At 43.2% G+C, this 17,277-nt stretch overlaps 1 protein-coding gene across 3 annotated transcripts in view; it reads right to left on the bottom strand.

Annotated features, from left to right (window-relative positions):
- Positions 1–5,116: 5,116 nt before the first annotated feature.
- The window catches only part of DHX15 (DEAH-box helicase 15), a 260,868-nt gene continuing 248,707 nt past the window's right edge, over positions 5,117–17,277 (bottom strand). For all 3 annotated transcript variants that reach the window (XM_033948308.1, XM_033948298.1, XM_033948319.1), the window contains 2 exons: positions 14,392–14,561; positions 5,117–5,686 (listed from right to left, as the gene is read on the bottom strand). In XM_033948308.1, the coding sequence (XP_033804199.1) occupies positions 5,569–5,686; positions 14,392–14,561 (288 nt within the window). In that variant the 3' untranslated portion in view covers positions 5,117–5,568. The remainder of the gene's footprint in view (positions 5,687–14,391; positions 14,562–17,277) is intronic.

Here is a 17,277-nt window from a genome sequence, read left to right as displayed (position 1 = left end):
GATTTTCAAATCATATAATCAAGAATACCTTGTACAGAAAGCAAATTAGCAATTCTAGATAAAGCAAGAAACATTCCAATAACATTAAATCATATATTAACTAAAATGCTCAAGTCCTCTAAATTGGATCCAAGATTTCTTATAAAATAAAACCAAAATTAAAGAATTGAACTTAATGTACACTCTTTCATAAAGTTAGCTGGAAGGCTGATTGCTGGGATTAACCTATAGTCATAGAGCTTATGATTTTTCTACCTCCAATCGGGAGAGCGCTAAAAAAGAAGTCAACTGATTAGGCTCAAAGAAAACATATTTAACTGATCGGTGATGGACTATACATTTACAAGGGTGTCGCAAATAAAAAGTAGCACCCAAAGATATAACACCTGGCTTCAACAAAAGAAATTCACGACGACGCCTTTGCGTCTCTCGTGATAAATCAGGAAATACCTGGACTTTACAACCCATAAATTCTTTCTGTCTATTTTTAAAGAACAGTTTTAACAACCATACTTTATCAATAGAGAGAGCTACTGTTATAATCAAAGTACTCGGTTCTACAACCTCTTTATCTGATTTTTCCAATAACTCTGATACATCCAATAGTCCTTGATCCGACGGCTTTTTTGGTAATTTAGTCTTATTAGGTAAATAATAGACTCGTGATAAAGGAGGTAATGAATCTTCTGAGGCCCCCAAAACTTCAAGAAAATATCTTTTAAACATTTCTCTAGGAGGTGTCAGTGGAAGCTTAGGAAAATTAATGATTCTTAAGTTATTGTATTTAGAGTTATTTTCTAAGTTCTCCATTTTTCTTCTAAGATTGATATTGTCTTTCATTAAAGATTCCTGTAATTGTTTGGATGATTTAATGTCCTGTTCAAGCTTTTGAACCGAGAAATTAGAGGCAGTCATATCCTTTTTCAAATCTTTAAGTTCAGTAGAATGTTGAGATAATTTCCCCTCAATTAACTGAAGTTTGGGACTTATGGTCTTCACTAGTCCGGCCATAAGATCCCATAGTGAGTCCAGAGTTACTTCTGAGGGTTTTTCCAAAGAAAATACAGGTAAAGAAATGTCATAGTGCTCACCGTCCAGTTGAATAACTTTACGCTGTCCCTGAAGGTTAACTCGCCTCTTAGATGATTCCCCCTCAGCTTCTTCAAAGGAGCTCATATCCATAAGAGCTCCTGTCAGCAGGCTCTGTGATGGACTACTTGCCTCAGGGGAAGACAAGACCCCGACCTCCGGGGTTACCTTACCCCTTGGAGAGCTGCTTAGCTGAGGTTGCGGGGGCGGCGCCCTAACGTCGGGGCTCAACGATGTCTCCAATCCCGGAGGAATCTCCACGGCCTCACTGACGCCGCTACTCCTCTGCGGGCCTCCCTCCGACGCCGAAAAAATACCCTGCATCCGCCTGATGAGTTCCCCGATGTCTCCAGCCGCGGGGGTGGCCGTGGGCCGCGAGGCACCAGCGGTGCTACGGCCCCTCCGTTTAGGCATCGGGTAAGTAATTGAACCGCTTACAAATTGTTTGAAAATTGTTGAAGGAAAATCCTCAGAGCGGCATCTCAGCGCGTCCAGCCCGACGCCATCTTGGATCTTCTCTTCCTCTACATCCGTATGGTTTAAATACAGCATTGGAACGGCAGACTCTTGTAATTTTAGTGCTTTGTGTAGATTGTGTCAATTGGGCATGCATGGAAGTCGATCAAAATGGACTATACTGAGTGGAGATGGTCATGCTGTCGATATAGGTGTTATGTATATAATTCAGATGTAGAATATGGACTGTTGAATTCAACAGATTGATATGAGAACTGATAGAAGGGCCTCTGCAGGAAGCGAGTAACCTTTGATGCATCTGTTGAATGTTTTAGTGTTTTTGATGTTTTTATGGTTTGGGTTTTTCATTCATATTTTTTCTATTCTGTGCTGCCATTGCTTTCACTTATTTGGCAATATTGGAATGAGTATCTAATGATATTGAGTGCTAGTGATGATATCATTATGCTCTGTCTTAATAGTCAAAGCGTCTTTTTTCACGCCTTTACAAACTGCGTTCTGTGTTTTTTTGGAAATGTATTGCAGATGAGTGACTGCATATTCCCCTGACGTAGCTCTGTGGATCAGTGAAACAGGTGGACCCCTGTCGGGAAAAGTGTGGCGGCTTGCCCCAGTGTATGGAAGAAGATTGGACATTTCTTTATAAAGATAAGTGAATTTAATTCCTGGACAATGCCTTAAACCCATTACATTTGTGCTGCATTTGCAGCTGTTGGAGCCATCCCATTTGCCCAACTGTTGCCACCATATTTCAAGTTTGAGTGTGGACCACTCATGATATCTTACTCAAACTAAGAAAAAGAGACACAGATTTAGTGCAAATAATTTATATTTTTGGTGTGTGGAGGTTTTGTTTTAAATTACAAACCCATATGGATTCCTAAAGGATGCCTTGTGGATCCATGAATCAAGATATTGAGGTCTGTTTTTCTCACAGTGTCTATTATTATTTATAAGTCTTAGCTTTGTGTGTGTGAATGGTGTTCCAATTGTACTTAACAGCACGTTTCTTTATTTTGTATAATTAGTATTACAAGGCTGTGGCCACATTTTTTTTAAAGCAAAAGTTATGATCATTTCATAAGTATATATACTTATTTCTTTCAACTCAGTAGAAGTTGGCGTGAATTATATAAACAGGGTTGAGAATGTCTATGTCCATGGGGGAGAGGGACAACAGAAAATTTTACAGGGTGTGATGAACCTTGACATGGCAGAAAAAGTAGTAGACATATCAAATTCAAGAATGGGCTAGATAAGACTGTGTTCCAAAGAAATACAATTCTTTCCCCCTCTCCCCCCCATAAAAAAAATGGCCCAATGTATTTCTCTGAGCAGCAGTAGTTCAACTTCTGCAGCATAAAACTTATATACACTGCCCCTCCATATTCGTGGGTTTAAGATTCACAAATTCAGTTATTTGCGATTCTCTAAACCACCCCATCTCTCTCCTGCCTCCCAGACCTCTCCACACCTTACTTTTAAAACTTGGTGGTCTAGCAGTGAAGCAGGGCAGGAGCGATTTTCCTATGTTTCTGCCTTGTGCAGAGCAGTGAACAAAAATGGCTGTCATGAGTTTCCATGGTCTTGCATGACTACAATGAAACTCACCGCTTCACTGCTAGACCACCAGGCTTTAAAAGTTGTGGAGAAGTCCAGGATGTGGGAGGTAGGCATAGGTGGTTCAGAGTTGGCCCTAAGGTTATTTGAAAAAAATTTTTATTCACAAGGGGGTTGTGCCCCTAACCCTTGCAAATATGGAGGGAGTGTACAGTGAAATACAGCTGTTAGGGAGTTCCTCTGTTCAAGCTGCCTTACCCTGCCTTCTATTCATCCTCCATGTTGCACCTCCCCCCTCCCCCCTGGACAGCACCTTCCAAAGTACCAGTACCCCCCAAAATCTACCCTCTGAAAACTTTCCCTACTCCCTGCAATTGTTCCAACCCCAAAACTATTACCTTTAATTTCTCCACCATCCTGAAAATTACATCAACCCCCTGAAACTATCCCAACATGTCCCATCTCCCTAACTACCCCTCTGTAACTGTCCTACCATACCCAGCTACCCTGCCTCCCATAGATACAACACATGCACAGCATACACATACACATAAAGGTGGGCTGCTACTTCTTCCTCTATAATATCATCAAAATCCAATCCTTCCTCATCACGTCAAGCTTAGACTACTGCAACTCACTACTCTCAGGCCTTCATGCTTAGCCATCTCGCTCCCCTCCAGAATTCAGCTGCATGACTTATATTCTTTTGATCATGAGATGCGGTTTGCGTCCAATCTAAAGTCTGATCGGATCGTTTTACACCCTGAGGCAGCAGATATGTGAGGTGTACCGATCGACTAATTAGATAAGTGGATTTTTCCTCTATCTTTTGCACAACAGCCCTGCTTCAAGTTTACAATTATTGGGAGTCGATCTGGAGGTTTTTTGCCAGTGAGGTGTTCGCCCAACCACCCTGGACCACCATTGTGGTGGTGGAAGGGTTCCAATCTGAGGCTTTTTCCTCCAGTCATTTGAAACTCCCTATATAGAAACTGCAGCAGCACTGATTTTTGTGACATCTATTATATCGCTTTGGTGAAAGTGTTTATTTCAAAATTATATTCCAGGAGAGCCACTATACTCACCTTGCCCCTCTCCTAAAGTCACTTCATTGGCTTCCCATCCTTTTCTGAATACAATTCAAACTCCTCTTACTGACCTACAAATGCATTTACTCAGCTGCCCCTCACTCTCTCTCTTCACCTATCTCTCCCTATGATCCACTCTGTGAGCTCTGCTCAGCTGGTAAGTCCCACCTATCTGTTTCCTTCTCTTCAACTGCCAACTCTGGACTCCGTCCCTTCTTTCTTGTTGCGACATATACTTGGAACAAGCTGACCTAATCCCTACGGCGGACTCCGTCTCTAGTAGTGATCAAGGTCCAATTAAAAGCCTACCTCTGAGTGCTTTCGACTCCTAACTCCTCTCATCTTCGGCTCTGCATCCCCAACCCTATGTGTCATGTCTGTCCTAATTAGATTGTAAGCTCTTCCGAGCAGGGATAGTCTATAATAGTACTGAGAACTCTAAGGACTGCCAACTATCTGGCTTTTGGATAAATGTCAAAATGTACAGTGCTGTATACGCCTTTCAGCGTCATATAAGTGATAAGTAGTAACAGTAGTAGTATTGAGAACTCTAAAAGACTGCCAACTATCTAGCTTTTAGAGATTAAAAAAAATATTAGTCCCTATCTCTCCCATGAAAATAAACCTGTCTTGCTTGAGACTATGGGAAGGTTATGGGCCTGAGTGCTTTGGGGCTGCTTTAATTGTAAGTAAGAGAGATAGTGAGCTAAAAGAAATTACTGCACTGTAAAAGTAAAGTTTCTGCATGTAGTGGGGTGGTTGCATAAGAGAAATGAATCACTCCCAAACATGCCTCAAATTTCTATGGGAGAAACAGTCCAATACCTGCTTGTGCCTTTCAAAACTGTCCTCTCCTCTCACCTACTTTCCCAATAACAGACACATTACAATGTCAGCAAAAAATTAGTATAAATAGACTTTATTGAAGGTGGTGCCTCTGTACTGAGGCTGAGAATTGTGTCTACAGAAGCACAAGTTGTAACATTTCACAACTTCTAAAAGGAATGTCAACAATTACAACGATCATGCATAACATGGTCGATAATCACATTTCAGAAGCATTTTCAAACATTTCTAAAGAAATGCTTATAACATTGTTATGTATAGAACTACTTCCAATGAACTGCAAAACATTGATCGACGTTTCCAGTATGAGCTACAGTGTCAACACAAAAGGGAGCCATAAATGTTTTATTTATGAAATCAGAATGTAATAGTTACTGTAAAAGAAAAAATTAAAAAGCTCTCAAGAAAGCAAAGGCCATCACTGAATTACCAAGTATAGCACAACTTTAACAGAGTTCACTCTCTTTTAAAGCTGTCCTCAGAACTTCAGCACAAACTTGTATACAAATCAGTACTGTGAATACTCCTTGGACTGAAGTTTAGCAATAATACGTTCCAACTGTCTTTTTGCTTCACACTGGGGGAAGTTACTCATATCATAATATTGAGGAGCAATTTTCACCAACCTGAGGGGAGAGAAAAAAACCCTAGTTTAGATATCCATTTAAAAGTTTCATAGCTTGTTTACCTTTGAACTTGTTTCAGTTGTTAGCAACTACACTTGGAATAAAAGGGTAAAATAGTAATAGAACAGGTGTTTAGATGGCATGCATTCAAATGTTTTAACAGAGCATAATTTTCCTATAACACACCTTGCACTTTTCCTGACAAAATAGATTAAAATATGTTCATGTTTATTATTTGTATGTGCTCAGTTGGCCATTCAAGAACTTCAGTGTATTCAGGGAAGTTCCTACAGCAACCCTTATCTTCAAAAGGTTCATAGGGCAATCTGATCTTTTAAAGTGCAAGGAACATTAAATGAAGTTTCTATAAATAAGTATACCATATTAATTTGGCTTGTATCCGTAAACAAACAGGCTCTGCATTCACCTCAAACTCATCTATTGCTCATCTGCAACTTTAACATGGTCCTTGAGAAGCTAAACTGGCACGTATGCATTTGGGCAGCCACAAGGATATTACCTTATTGGGAAAAATATAGTCATGTCATCTTGCACCCTTTGGGAAAATCTCATCAGAATTATGTGTAGCATAAATCCTAGTAAATAATATTTTTGAGGAACATTCATAACTATACAAGAGGAAATTTAAATTTACCTGTTAATTTACTTTCCCCAAGTCCTGCTAGACCTGTCCAAAAAAAGTGGGTTATTTCCCCTTGCCATTAGAGGGAAACAGAAAAAAAGGGTAGTGCTATCTTCCCTTCAGATACCGTACCTATCTCAAAACTAAGAATCCACACAGAAGGCATGAACTTGGGAGAGAGGAAGGGAGAGAAAGAGATGATGAGGTGGGGGAGGGAATAGAAAGGTAGATTTGGGTGTGGGCATGTCAGTGAACGGGAAAGAGAGATGGTTGCGTACACACGGGGAATGGAAGAAAGAGAAGAATTTTTGGTCATAGGGAGGGAGTGAGGTACAGATGATAGGGAAGAGAAAGATGAAAGGGAGAAATGTGGTGGAAATGGAACAGTGGGACATTGAAAGGGATGCAAGAGGGAGGAATGCTGGACATAGTAGTGAAGGGAATGGAGGGAGAGATGTGGCATGGTGCTGGAGAGGGGTGATAGAACAGAAGGAGAAATGTTGGGCATGGGGATGGTGGGCAGGGGCGAAAGATGAGAAAGGGATAAATGCTGGACCATGGTAGGAGGAATCAATGGACAGCAACAGAAGAATTTACAGAATATGGAAAAGCGGAAAAAAGAAACTGGGACCAACTTTACAGAAAAATAAGTTTCCAGACAACAAAGGTAAAAAACGGAATTTACTGACTAAAATATGCTAGCTTTGGGAAATGTATATACACTTCCCCCTCCCCATTAACGGTTTCTGCACTCGCGATTTCACAATCGCAATTTTTTTCTGGGGAGGGGGAAAATTTAAAAACCCATATTTTTTACCTCCCTGCCGCCTTAGGGAGTTCCCGTCGTAGTCTCGAGAGATTACAGGAACTCACAGCAGCCATTTCCTCATGGCGATCTGCACGGGGCAGGAGCGTAGGAAGATCGCTCCTGCCCCGAAAGCCCTCTAGACCACCAGGTAAGGCCGGGAAGGCGGCAGGGAGGTGGGGGTGGGTCAGAGCTGGATAATCGCGGTTTTTCGCCATTCACAGTCCGGCTCTGCCCGTATCCCCCGTGAATAACGAGGGAGAAGTGTAGCAGATATCTTTGTATTGTGTTCAAAAGAAAAGGAAATGCATTTCTGGTTTTACTTCTACAGTGTTGAAGTACTTGCTGACCCTTGCTGTGGATGGTAGGGATCCCCAAGCACCACCAGCAGAGGACCTCCTCTAGAGACAGCCAGAACTCCCCTCCACCAAGCGCAGCAGTTGCTTGCAGCATCCATGAGCAACTGAGGTGCCAGGATCTGTGACTCGGACGTTACTGCTGCCTGCCAAGCTTGGCAAAAGGGATCCCCAGCCACCTGCAGAGGAAGTCCCCAGCTGACAGCTTGAGTGTCCTCCTCATCAGCTGAGTATTTATCCTATATAATAAAATGCTAAGTGCGCATGCGCATTCTTATCCCGTGTTCCCTGATCTGTCGGGCTGTGGCTGGTAAGAGTATGCATGCGCGCGTCTAAGGACCGGCGGCAGTTAACACGCCACAACTCCACCCCCCCCCCCCGCCGCCGACCCTACCCAGCATAACAGTAAAATGCCGCAACTCCCAAACCCCAAGAAGTAGAACTGGATAAGAGGGAGAGACAAGTCAAAGAATGATTACACTGCTGTAATTAAAACAGCCCAATAATATGGTTTCAAGAGATTGGGAGAGCCCTCAGTCACACAGCCTCTCTCCGGGAACTCCCAGAAGTGATGGCTGTCACTGGCTTACACCCAAAAGGGTGTTAACTGTGAAACATCCCCGGGCTCTCTCTGTGCAATTTTTGTGATAAATGTGCACACAAATAGTGCTGAAAGTGCAAAAAATAAATCAAAAACACACTCTACAATTCAATAAAATTGTCTCTACCCCTTATCCAGGGGGCCAAAGCACAAGGTTCAAACGTCCAGATCCAACTAAGCAAAAACCAACTGGAAGTACTTAGCTTCTCTGTGGATGATACAGCCAGCAAGTAATAAATTCGTCCAACGGCACTCCGTTTCGGGGGTGAACACCCCCTTCTTCAGGAACAGCTGGGCTGCGCTGTAACCCCCAGATCATCGGGCACAGCAATTTGGCAAAGCAGAAAATGGCACTTGTCCAGAATGAACGCCTCCAATTTAAACTGCAGACACAAGAAACGTCACTCAGTTGACGAATCACATCACTGCAAGCAGAGAGGGAGGGGACCAAACAGAGGACAACACCCCAGTTTGAACCAACCAACTCGTCCCCAAACCAGATCATTCGGCCCAGTCAATCCATAGTTAACAACTTATCTGGGATCCCCCTATCTCCTGACCAATTAGGGGTGTTAAATAGAGGGCTATCGTTTGTTCCATCCACTCGTTATGATCCTTTTATCACACGCTGTAACATCGAGCGGTTTATCAGATCTTTGCAAATTAAGTTATTCTTTCAAAATCAACCAAATACTACGGATCCCTCTATATTTAGAGCACCTTCTAAGTGGCAACCTCCAGGTCCTCTGGACCCTGCTCTCCACACCTTTCGGGAGTTAATAATGAGAGATCTGCATACTCTTGAAACATCTCTCCAACAAAAATCTCGGAGATATTCCAATTTGTCCTCACGCGAATATACTGCCTTGTTAGCACTAGGCAGAGACACTCAACGCGTGATCAAACCCGCCGACAAGGGTGGCTCGATAGTGGTCTTAAACAATCAACAATATGTAGCAGAAGTCAGTAAACAACTATCTGACTCTCGGTTCTATTCCGTTCTTACGGGGGACCCTACAGATTATCTTATTAGTACTATAGCCACTATTGTGGACAAAGCGTATGAAGAAGGTCAATTAACTAAAGCTGAGACTAAATATCTAAAAATATCTTCTCCGCGACATCCGACCTTCTATATTGTCCCCAAAATCCACAAGAACATACAGCCCCCTCCCGGCAGACCTATAGTGTCCTTAAGAGGCACAGTTTTGGAGCCTCTTTCTAAATTTATTGATTGGTTCTTGAAACTTCATGTTATTAACGCTAGGTCTTACATTAAAGACACTACACATTTTCTGTCAATTATTGAACAGATTACGGATATACAGGACACTCACATCTTGGTAACCATGGATTTGGAATCCCTGTACTCCAATATTCCCCAAACAGCAGCTCTAGAATTAATTTCCAGGATCTTTATGCAGGATGTCCACCATGAACGCATTAGAGCCGATCTACTTATCCAACTGGCTCAGTTAGTTTTGAACCATAATTATTTTCAAATTGATCAGCAATTTTTTCTCCAGACCCACGGCATGGCCACGGGCACCGCAGCAGCCCCAAGCATTGCAAATTTATATGTGTTGCTATTTGAAGAATGTCATCTGTATTCATCTGCTTGGTACCATTACATTAAAGTGTGGCTCAGATTTATTGACTACGTGTTCTGCATTTGGACGGGACCTTCTGAATTGCTATCTCATTTTTTAGAATGGCTTAACTCCCTAGATTCTAACTTGAGATTTACGATGTCATATAATCAGCACCAAATAACTTTTTTGGATGTGTGGGTTCAAAAATCAGACCATATCTTAACCACCACTGTCTACAGAAAATCTGTTGAGGTCAATAATTATTACACCAGCTGTCATCCTACCAAGCTTAAACAATCATTGCCCATAAGCCAGTTCTTACGTGTCCGTAGACTGTGCATAGATCTCAATGAGTTCTGTACTCAAGCCCGGAAGTTATATACGGTACACGGTTTAAAGAGCGAGGTTATCCACACCGAGTTCTTCACAATGCCTATAATAGAGCCCTTTATGCCAACAGGACTCTTTTGCTCTCCAATGTTCCATCTGAAGAGAATGCTAAAACCATCTGTGTGCTAACATTCTCAGATCATGCTGCTGCTGTAGCCCAGAGCATCAGGAAGCACTGGCATATTCTCCAGCTTCATCCCAGTTTTCAAGACTTTCCTTGCATAGCATATTCCCGTGCCAAGAATACAGCAGATTATATAGTTCACTCTAAGTATATCTTGGACCACAGGAATTCTAATTGTGAAGGGCAACATTTAAAATACAGCGACACTTGTGACATTTACAAAATCACCATTGAGGGAACAATGTGGAAACATCCAATGACCCACAAATCAGCCACGACATGCAAATCTAAGTGGGTTATATATGTCATTACATGTCCCTGCCACATGTTATACGTGGGACGTACCCAAAGAACCATAAAAACACGCCTCATTGAGCATCGCTCTCGGATCAACACTCAATCTATAAGTTCTCCTCTTGTGCCTCACTGTACCCAATTAGGTCACTCTTTTCAGGATTTACGCATAGTTTGTGATTGAACAGATATATGAGGATTATCAGGGGGGATAAGTTATCACTGTTGCAGCAGAGGGAACAATACTGGATCTTTGAACTCCAGGCTTTAGTTTCTACTGGACATAATGAATATATTGAATGGCAGCATACTTTTTAACTGTCATTATTCTTTCTACCAGCAGGGGTCCCCATCCCTGTTGTTGTTCTAATGATTAGATTCTTCACTCGGAGCCTGCGCGGGGAGGTGTGTTTCTTTCTCCCCCGCGGCTCGTGCAGTCATGTGATACGTCAACTGAGTGACGTTTTTTGTGTCTACAGTTTAAATTGGAGGCGTTCATTCTGGACAAGTGCCATTTTCTGCTTTGCCAAATTGCTGTGCCCGATGATCTGGGGGTTACAGCGCAGCCCGGCTGTTCCTGAAGAAGGGGGTGTTCACCCCCGAAACGGAGTCCCGTTGGACGAATTTGTTACTTGCTGGCTGTATCATCCACAGAGAAGCTAAGTACTTCCAGTTGGTTTTTGCTTAGTTGGATCTGGACGTTTGAACCTTGTGCTTTGGCCCCCTGGATAAGGGGTAGAGACAATTTTATTGAATTATAGAGTGTGTTTTTGATTTATTTTTTGCACTTTCAGCACTATTTGTGTGCACATTTATCACAAAAATTGCACGGAGAGAGCCCGGGGATGTTTCACAGTTAACACCCTTTTGGGTGTAAGCCAGTGACAGCCATCACTTCTGGGAGCTCCCGGAGAGAGGCTGCGTGACTGAGGGCTCTCCCAATCTCTTGAAACCATATTATTGGGCTGCTTTAATTACAGCAGTGTAATCATTCTTTGACTTGTTTCTCCCCCTTATCCAGTTCTACTTCTTGGGGTTTGGGAGTTTTGTTTTTTTCATAGTTTTTCATCTCCCATTCATTTTGGGCTTTGCTACTATTCAGCATCTCTGATGATGTCATCAGGAATGCGGCAGAGGAAATTAGGCTAGTAAAAGGCCGCGAAGCAGCGTGTTTACTGTGCCTCGGATGCTGCTGAAGCTGGGAGGTTTCTGTTCGTCTCGCGGTGGGTCGGCTGGGAGGGTCAACGGGGGTTTCGTGTGTGCCGGGTAGGGTCGGCGCGGGGGGAAAGGGGGGGGTTAAAGGGATACATGCTGCTCAAGGGGATGGGAGGCAGGCAGGCTGGCATCGGGGGTGGGGGTGGGTTAAATGGAAACATGCTGCTCAGGGGGATGGGAGGCAGGCAGGCTGGCATCGGGGGTGGGGGTGGGACCAAGTCTGGAAGATAATGATGGGGACATAGGAAGGAGGCACTGGGGGCACTAAGGACATAGAAAGGGGCACTAAGGACATAGGATGCACTGAGGGCACTAAGCAGGACAGAGGCACTGGGGGCACTAAGGACGCGGGAAGGAGACACTGGGGGTATTAAGGACACAGTACGCAGGCACTGGGACACTAAGGACACAGTACGCAGGCACTGGGACACTAAGGACACAGTATGCAGGCACTGGGCCACTAAGGACACAGTACGCAGGCACTGGGGGCACTAAGGACATGGGAAGGTGGCACTGGTGGCATTATGGACACAGGAAAGAGGTACTGGGGGCACTAAGGATGTAGGAAGGGGTACTAAGGACATGGGAAGGAGGCACTAGGGGCACTAAGGACATAGAAAGGGGCACTAAGGACATAGGATGCACTGAGGGCACTAAGCAGGACAGAGGCACCGGGGGCACTAAGGACACGGGAAGGAGGCACTAGGGGTACTAAGGACATAGGAAGGAGGCACTGGGGGTATTAAAGACACAGTACGCTGGCACTGGGACACTGTATGCAGGCACTGGGCCACTAAGGACACAGTACGCAGGCACTGGGGGCACTAAGGACATGGGAAGGAGGCACTGGCGGCATTATGGACACAGGAAGGAGGTACTGAGGGCACTAAGGATGTAGGAAGGGGTACTAAGGATATGGGAAGGAGGCACTAGGGGCACTAAGGACATAGGGAGAGACAAAGACAGAAAAAAATGACAGACAGGCAGCGTGCAAGGAGAGAGAGACAAAGAAAAAAAAAAACCCAGACAGACAGACATCTACTCTAGCACCCGTTAATGTAATGGGCTTAAAGACTAGTATTTTATATTTACATTAGAGGCTGTGGTAGAAACCCATTAACAAAGTATGTATCCTTCTCAATTAATATTTCCAAATTAATTAGTGTCTTTGCTTATTTATAAATGGGTCTCTACCAGAGCCTTTAATTCAGTAATAAATGAAATAACTACTTCTATAAGTATATAAGTTTATATAGGGATGGGCGGGGACGGGTTTGACTTCTAGCAGGGATGGATGGGGACGGGTTTGATTTCTGTCCCCACGCAACTCTATAAATCAGAATCCATCGGGTAAAGTTTAGCCATTGTCTTAGCTACCCAAAGGGGGTCCTCTGGGACCTCCAAATAATCCATCAAAAGCTTAGCAATGTCCAGATGGGAGGAAAATCATATGGTCTCAGCCTTAGTGCTGCTCATAAGCGAGCATTGAGTAGTGAAGGTCTGTGGAGACTATCTTTAATTCTTGGAGAGTTCACTCAAATACATCTACAACACCCATCCAGTGAAATAACCAAAATTATTTGTACATGTAAATCAGCCTCTCTGGATTAATAGTGCTGTATAATACCTTTTTTCCCAATCAACAGACAGAGATTGTTTCCTTAACAGGAGAAAGGATAATACCTAAAGATAATTTTGCTGAAGGGACTTAATCTGATCAAAAAAGAAAAATATATTGATCTCTAACCAATGAAAAAATGGATAATTTGTTACTACAAGATATATCTTTAATCATTCAAAGAATCAATTAAACTACAAAGTGACTGGATACACTACATGTGCCCTGGCTACTGAGGGTTTTGATGTGAAAGCTATCATTCTTATTGGTAAAGAGAACACAATTATGTTTAATATACATGTGCTAAAAAGTAGGTATTCTAGATTTTTATCAAACAGTAAGACAAACTGCAATGGTTAACAGGTGGAGATTTTAACACATTAAATATTTACTTTTAACAGATATTTGTAATATGTGAAATACTAGATTCAGGATTCATATATTCTGATTTGCCAACCAGATCTTCCTGACCTACATAGAATTACAGTCAAACCTCGGTTTGCGAGTAAACCGGTTTGCGAGTGTTTTGCAAGACAAGCAAAACATTCTCGCAAAACATGTCTCGCAAACCGAGTGTTGACTCGATTTGTGAGCACTCCCCCCCCCCGATAACCGGCATCGCTCCCCCCCGCTCGCAAAGGCCCCCCAGCTCGTACCGGCACCCCCCACCCGAACAACTTAAACTTACCCCCCCCCCCCGTCTGGCACTGGCACGCAGCCCACAGGACATGCCGGTGCCGCTAGAAGATCTTCCTGCTTCTGCTGGCCTTGAGCATGCATCTGCGCATGCTCAAGGACTTCTAATTCTCCCTCTCGCCGAATTGTTCGGGCAGGGGGTGCCGGTTCGCGCCGAGGGGAATCTTTGCGAGTGGGGGGAAGCAGCACCGCTGGCCTCGGGGGGGAGAGGGGGAACGTATCAAAGCGAGTTTCCATTATTTCCTATGGGGAAACTCGCTTTGATATACGAGTATGTTGGTTTACAAGCATGGCTTCAGGAACGAATTATGCTCGTAAACCAAGGTTCCACTGTACTTAAAAACGAGAGATTTTAACATTTTTTTGCTTACCATTCAGGTTTAATATCTGTACACGTCCGAATGTAGTTCTTTGTGGTGAGCACAAATTCATTATATAGCACCCATTCAGGTTTGTGGTCAAGAACAGTAGATGGATGTAACTGTACCACCTGGTTGTCCTTCACTGTTAAGTAATGCCCTGTTCGTTCCAAATGTGCCACCTTCAATAGAAAAAATATATTTATGTTCAGAAGACCATGACAAAAAAGTTTCAAAATAAAATTCTCCCACCATAATTCCTCCATAACACTCAGGAGTCGGTGCTACTCACTGGGGCCAGTCAAGGAATTTCAGCTGCATTAACCAGATTAATGCTGCTACAAATAACCACTGACCATCTGATGATATCTGGATAGGGCTGGGGTGGCTCAGGGATACAGTAAACATGGAAAGCAAAGATACTTACCTGTAGCAGGTAGTCTCCGAGAACAACAGTCATTTATTTTCACATGTGGGTAACATCATCCATGGAACCTAATACTCTGCTCACTTTGTCTGCTAATACAATGCTTCCCAGTCAACCAACTCCAAATCTGGATCACTTCCAAGCAAAAGAGACAAGAACCTATGCTTCCTTGTTTGTTAAGATAGACTATGGTGACTTGATTGTCCATACAAACAAGGACAACTTAGTGGAGGATACAGACTTGAAATATACAGTGTTCCCCTGGTCGTTCGCAGTCGGCGGTTCGCAGTCCCAGTCATTCGCGGTATTTTCCAACCGCGAACCGCCGACAAGGAGAGGGAAGCAGGAGAGCAGCCGGAGCGCCAACAAGTGCGGGAAATCACTCGCTGGATGCTCCGCCCGCCTCTTCCTGCACTAAGTTGGGCCTTATCCAATAAGGAGCTGCTTTGACACGCTGCCCTCTCCAGTCTCCCCCCCCATGAAAAACCGTATTTGTGGTTTTTCAAGATTCGCGGGGGTTCCTAAAACTGAAACCCCCCCCCCCAAATATCAGGGGAGTACTGTACTGAGAGTGTTACCTAGCACTCGTAGTTCTATAAGATTGATATGTAGGACTTGTTTTTTGTAAAATCATATGCCTCGACTGTAGAGGTCATCCAGATGAGCACCCCACCCTAACACTGGAGCATCTATAGTTAGACTTTTTTGTGCCGGGGGAAGAGCTGAAAGGGAAGATCTCTGATACAATTGTGAGGCAACATCCACCACTGAAGCATGGCAGAGATTCAGGGTGACTTGGATTGGAACAGACAGATATCCCATGACTTGAGACCATTGGTTTGACAGTCTATTAACAGTCTTGAAACAGTAGCAACATGGATGAAAGAACACAAACTAAAACTTAACCCGGACAAAACAAACGTCATCCTCCTTAAAAACTGCCAAACCCCAACCTCGACAAACATAGAAATTAACTCGATCTCATACCCCATTCAACCCACGCTAAAACTCCTCGGAGTGCTGATAGACAGAGGTTGTATCATGCAACCACAAATCAATAAATTATAAAAACATCATTCACCACTATGAGAAACCTTAGACAAGTCAGAAAATTCTTCGACAGAAAACAATTCCAACTTGTGGTTCAATCTCTAATCCTAGGCCTAATAGACTACTGCAACATACTATATCTCCTCTGCCCAACAACAAAGATGAAACAACTCCAAACAATACAAAACACAGCCCTAAGATTTATCTACTCTTTGAAAAAATACGACCACATCACGGAGGCCTACCACGACTCACACTGGCTCCCAATACAAGCCAGAATACACTTCAAATTCTTTTGCCTACTATTCAAAGCTATAAACAGAAACAGCCCTTCCTACTGGAACAATCGACTAACTCATTCCACCTCAATCAGACACAGGAGAACCCACACAATATTCGCACACCCGCCAACCAAAAATGTCAAACGAAGAAAAATATGACAACCTTCTGGCCACTAGAGCAGCAAAACTGGACCGACAACTCACCAATCTGCTGACTTCAACCACAGACTACAAAATTTTCAAAAAAGAAACAAAAACCTTACTCTTCAAAAAACACATAAAACCAATATAACTTTACCAATAAAGTTCCAAACTCCACCAGCATTACCAATCTACTCCTTAGCAAATTAGAAAATGTTCCTATATAATCTTATGTATTAAGATCATAACAATTCTTATGTAATCCGCCTTGAACTGCAAAGTAAAGGTGGAATAGAAGTCACTAATATAATGTATTATGGGATTCTAAGGTGAAAACATGCAAATGGGGCGACGTCACTAATGTAATGTATTATGGGATTCTAAGGTGAAAACACGCAAATGGGGCGACGTCACTAATGTAATGTATTATGGGATTCTAAGGTGAAACACGCAAATGGGGTGACGTACTGTGGATGTCTTGTGACCAAGAAGACACAGCATCCGACATGCATTAATGCATGGAAGGGCAGAGACTGTTTGACACAAGTAAATCAGACTGTCAACCTTGTATAGTGTTAAGAGAGCTTCTATTAACTCCAGCATCCGAGAAAGGTGAAGATGTGACTTTTGGTAGTTGACGGCAAACCCGAGGAGCTCCAGCAGACAAACTGTTGAAGTTATGGGCACGCTTAGCTAGTTGCAATTATGACGCTTTAATCAACCAGTCATCCAAGTAGGGAAATATGTGAAACCCCAATGAGTAAAGGGCTGCCGCTACTACCACGAGGCATTTCGTGAAGACCAGAGGGACCTAAGCCAGCTGAAATGGCAAGACCTTATAATGGAAGTGTTGAGATCCGACTCAAAAGTAATATTTTCTGTGAGCAGGGAGGATGGATATGCGAGTGCAGGCCTCCGAGATCTAGAGTACAGAATGATACAAGGACAAAATTTGTCCCCATTCCTCGAGCTCTGTCCCCATCTCCCAGAACTCAGTCT

The sequence above is a fragment of the Geotrypetes seraphini genome, chromosome 1, assembly GCF_902459505.1.
Source record: "Geotrypetes seraphini chromosome 1, aGeoSer1.1, whole genome shotgun sequence".
Classification (NCBI taxonomy): domain Eukaryota; kingdom Metazoa; phylum Chordata; class Amphibia; order Gymnophiona; family Dermophiidae; genus Geotrypetes; species Geotrypetes seraphini.
Note: the sequence above shows the minus strand (reverse complement) of the source record. Positions and strands in the feature narration are given on the sequence as shown.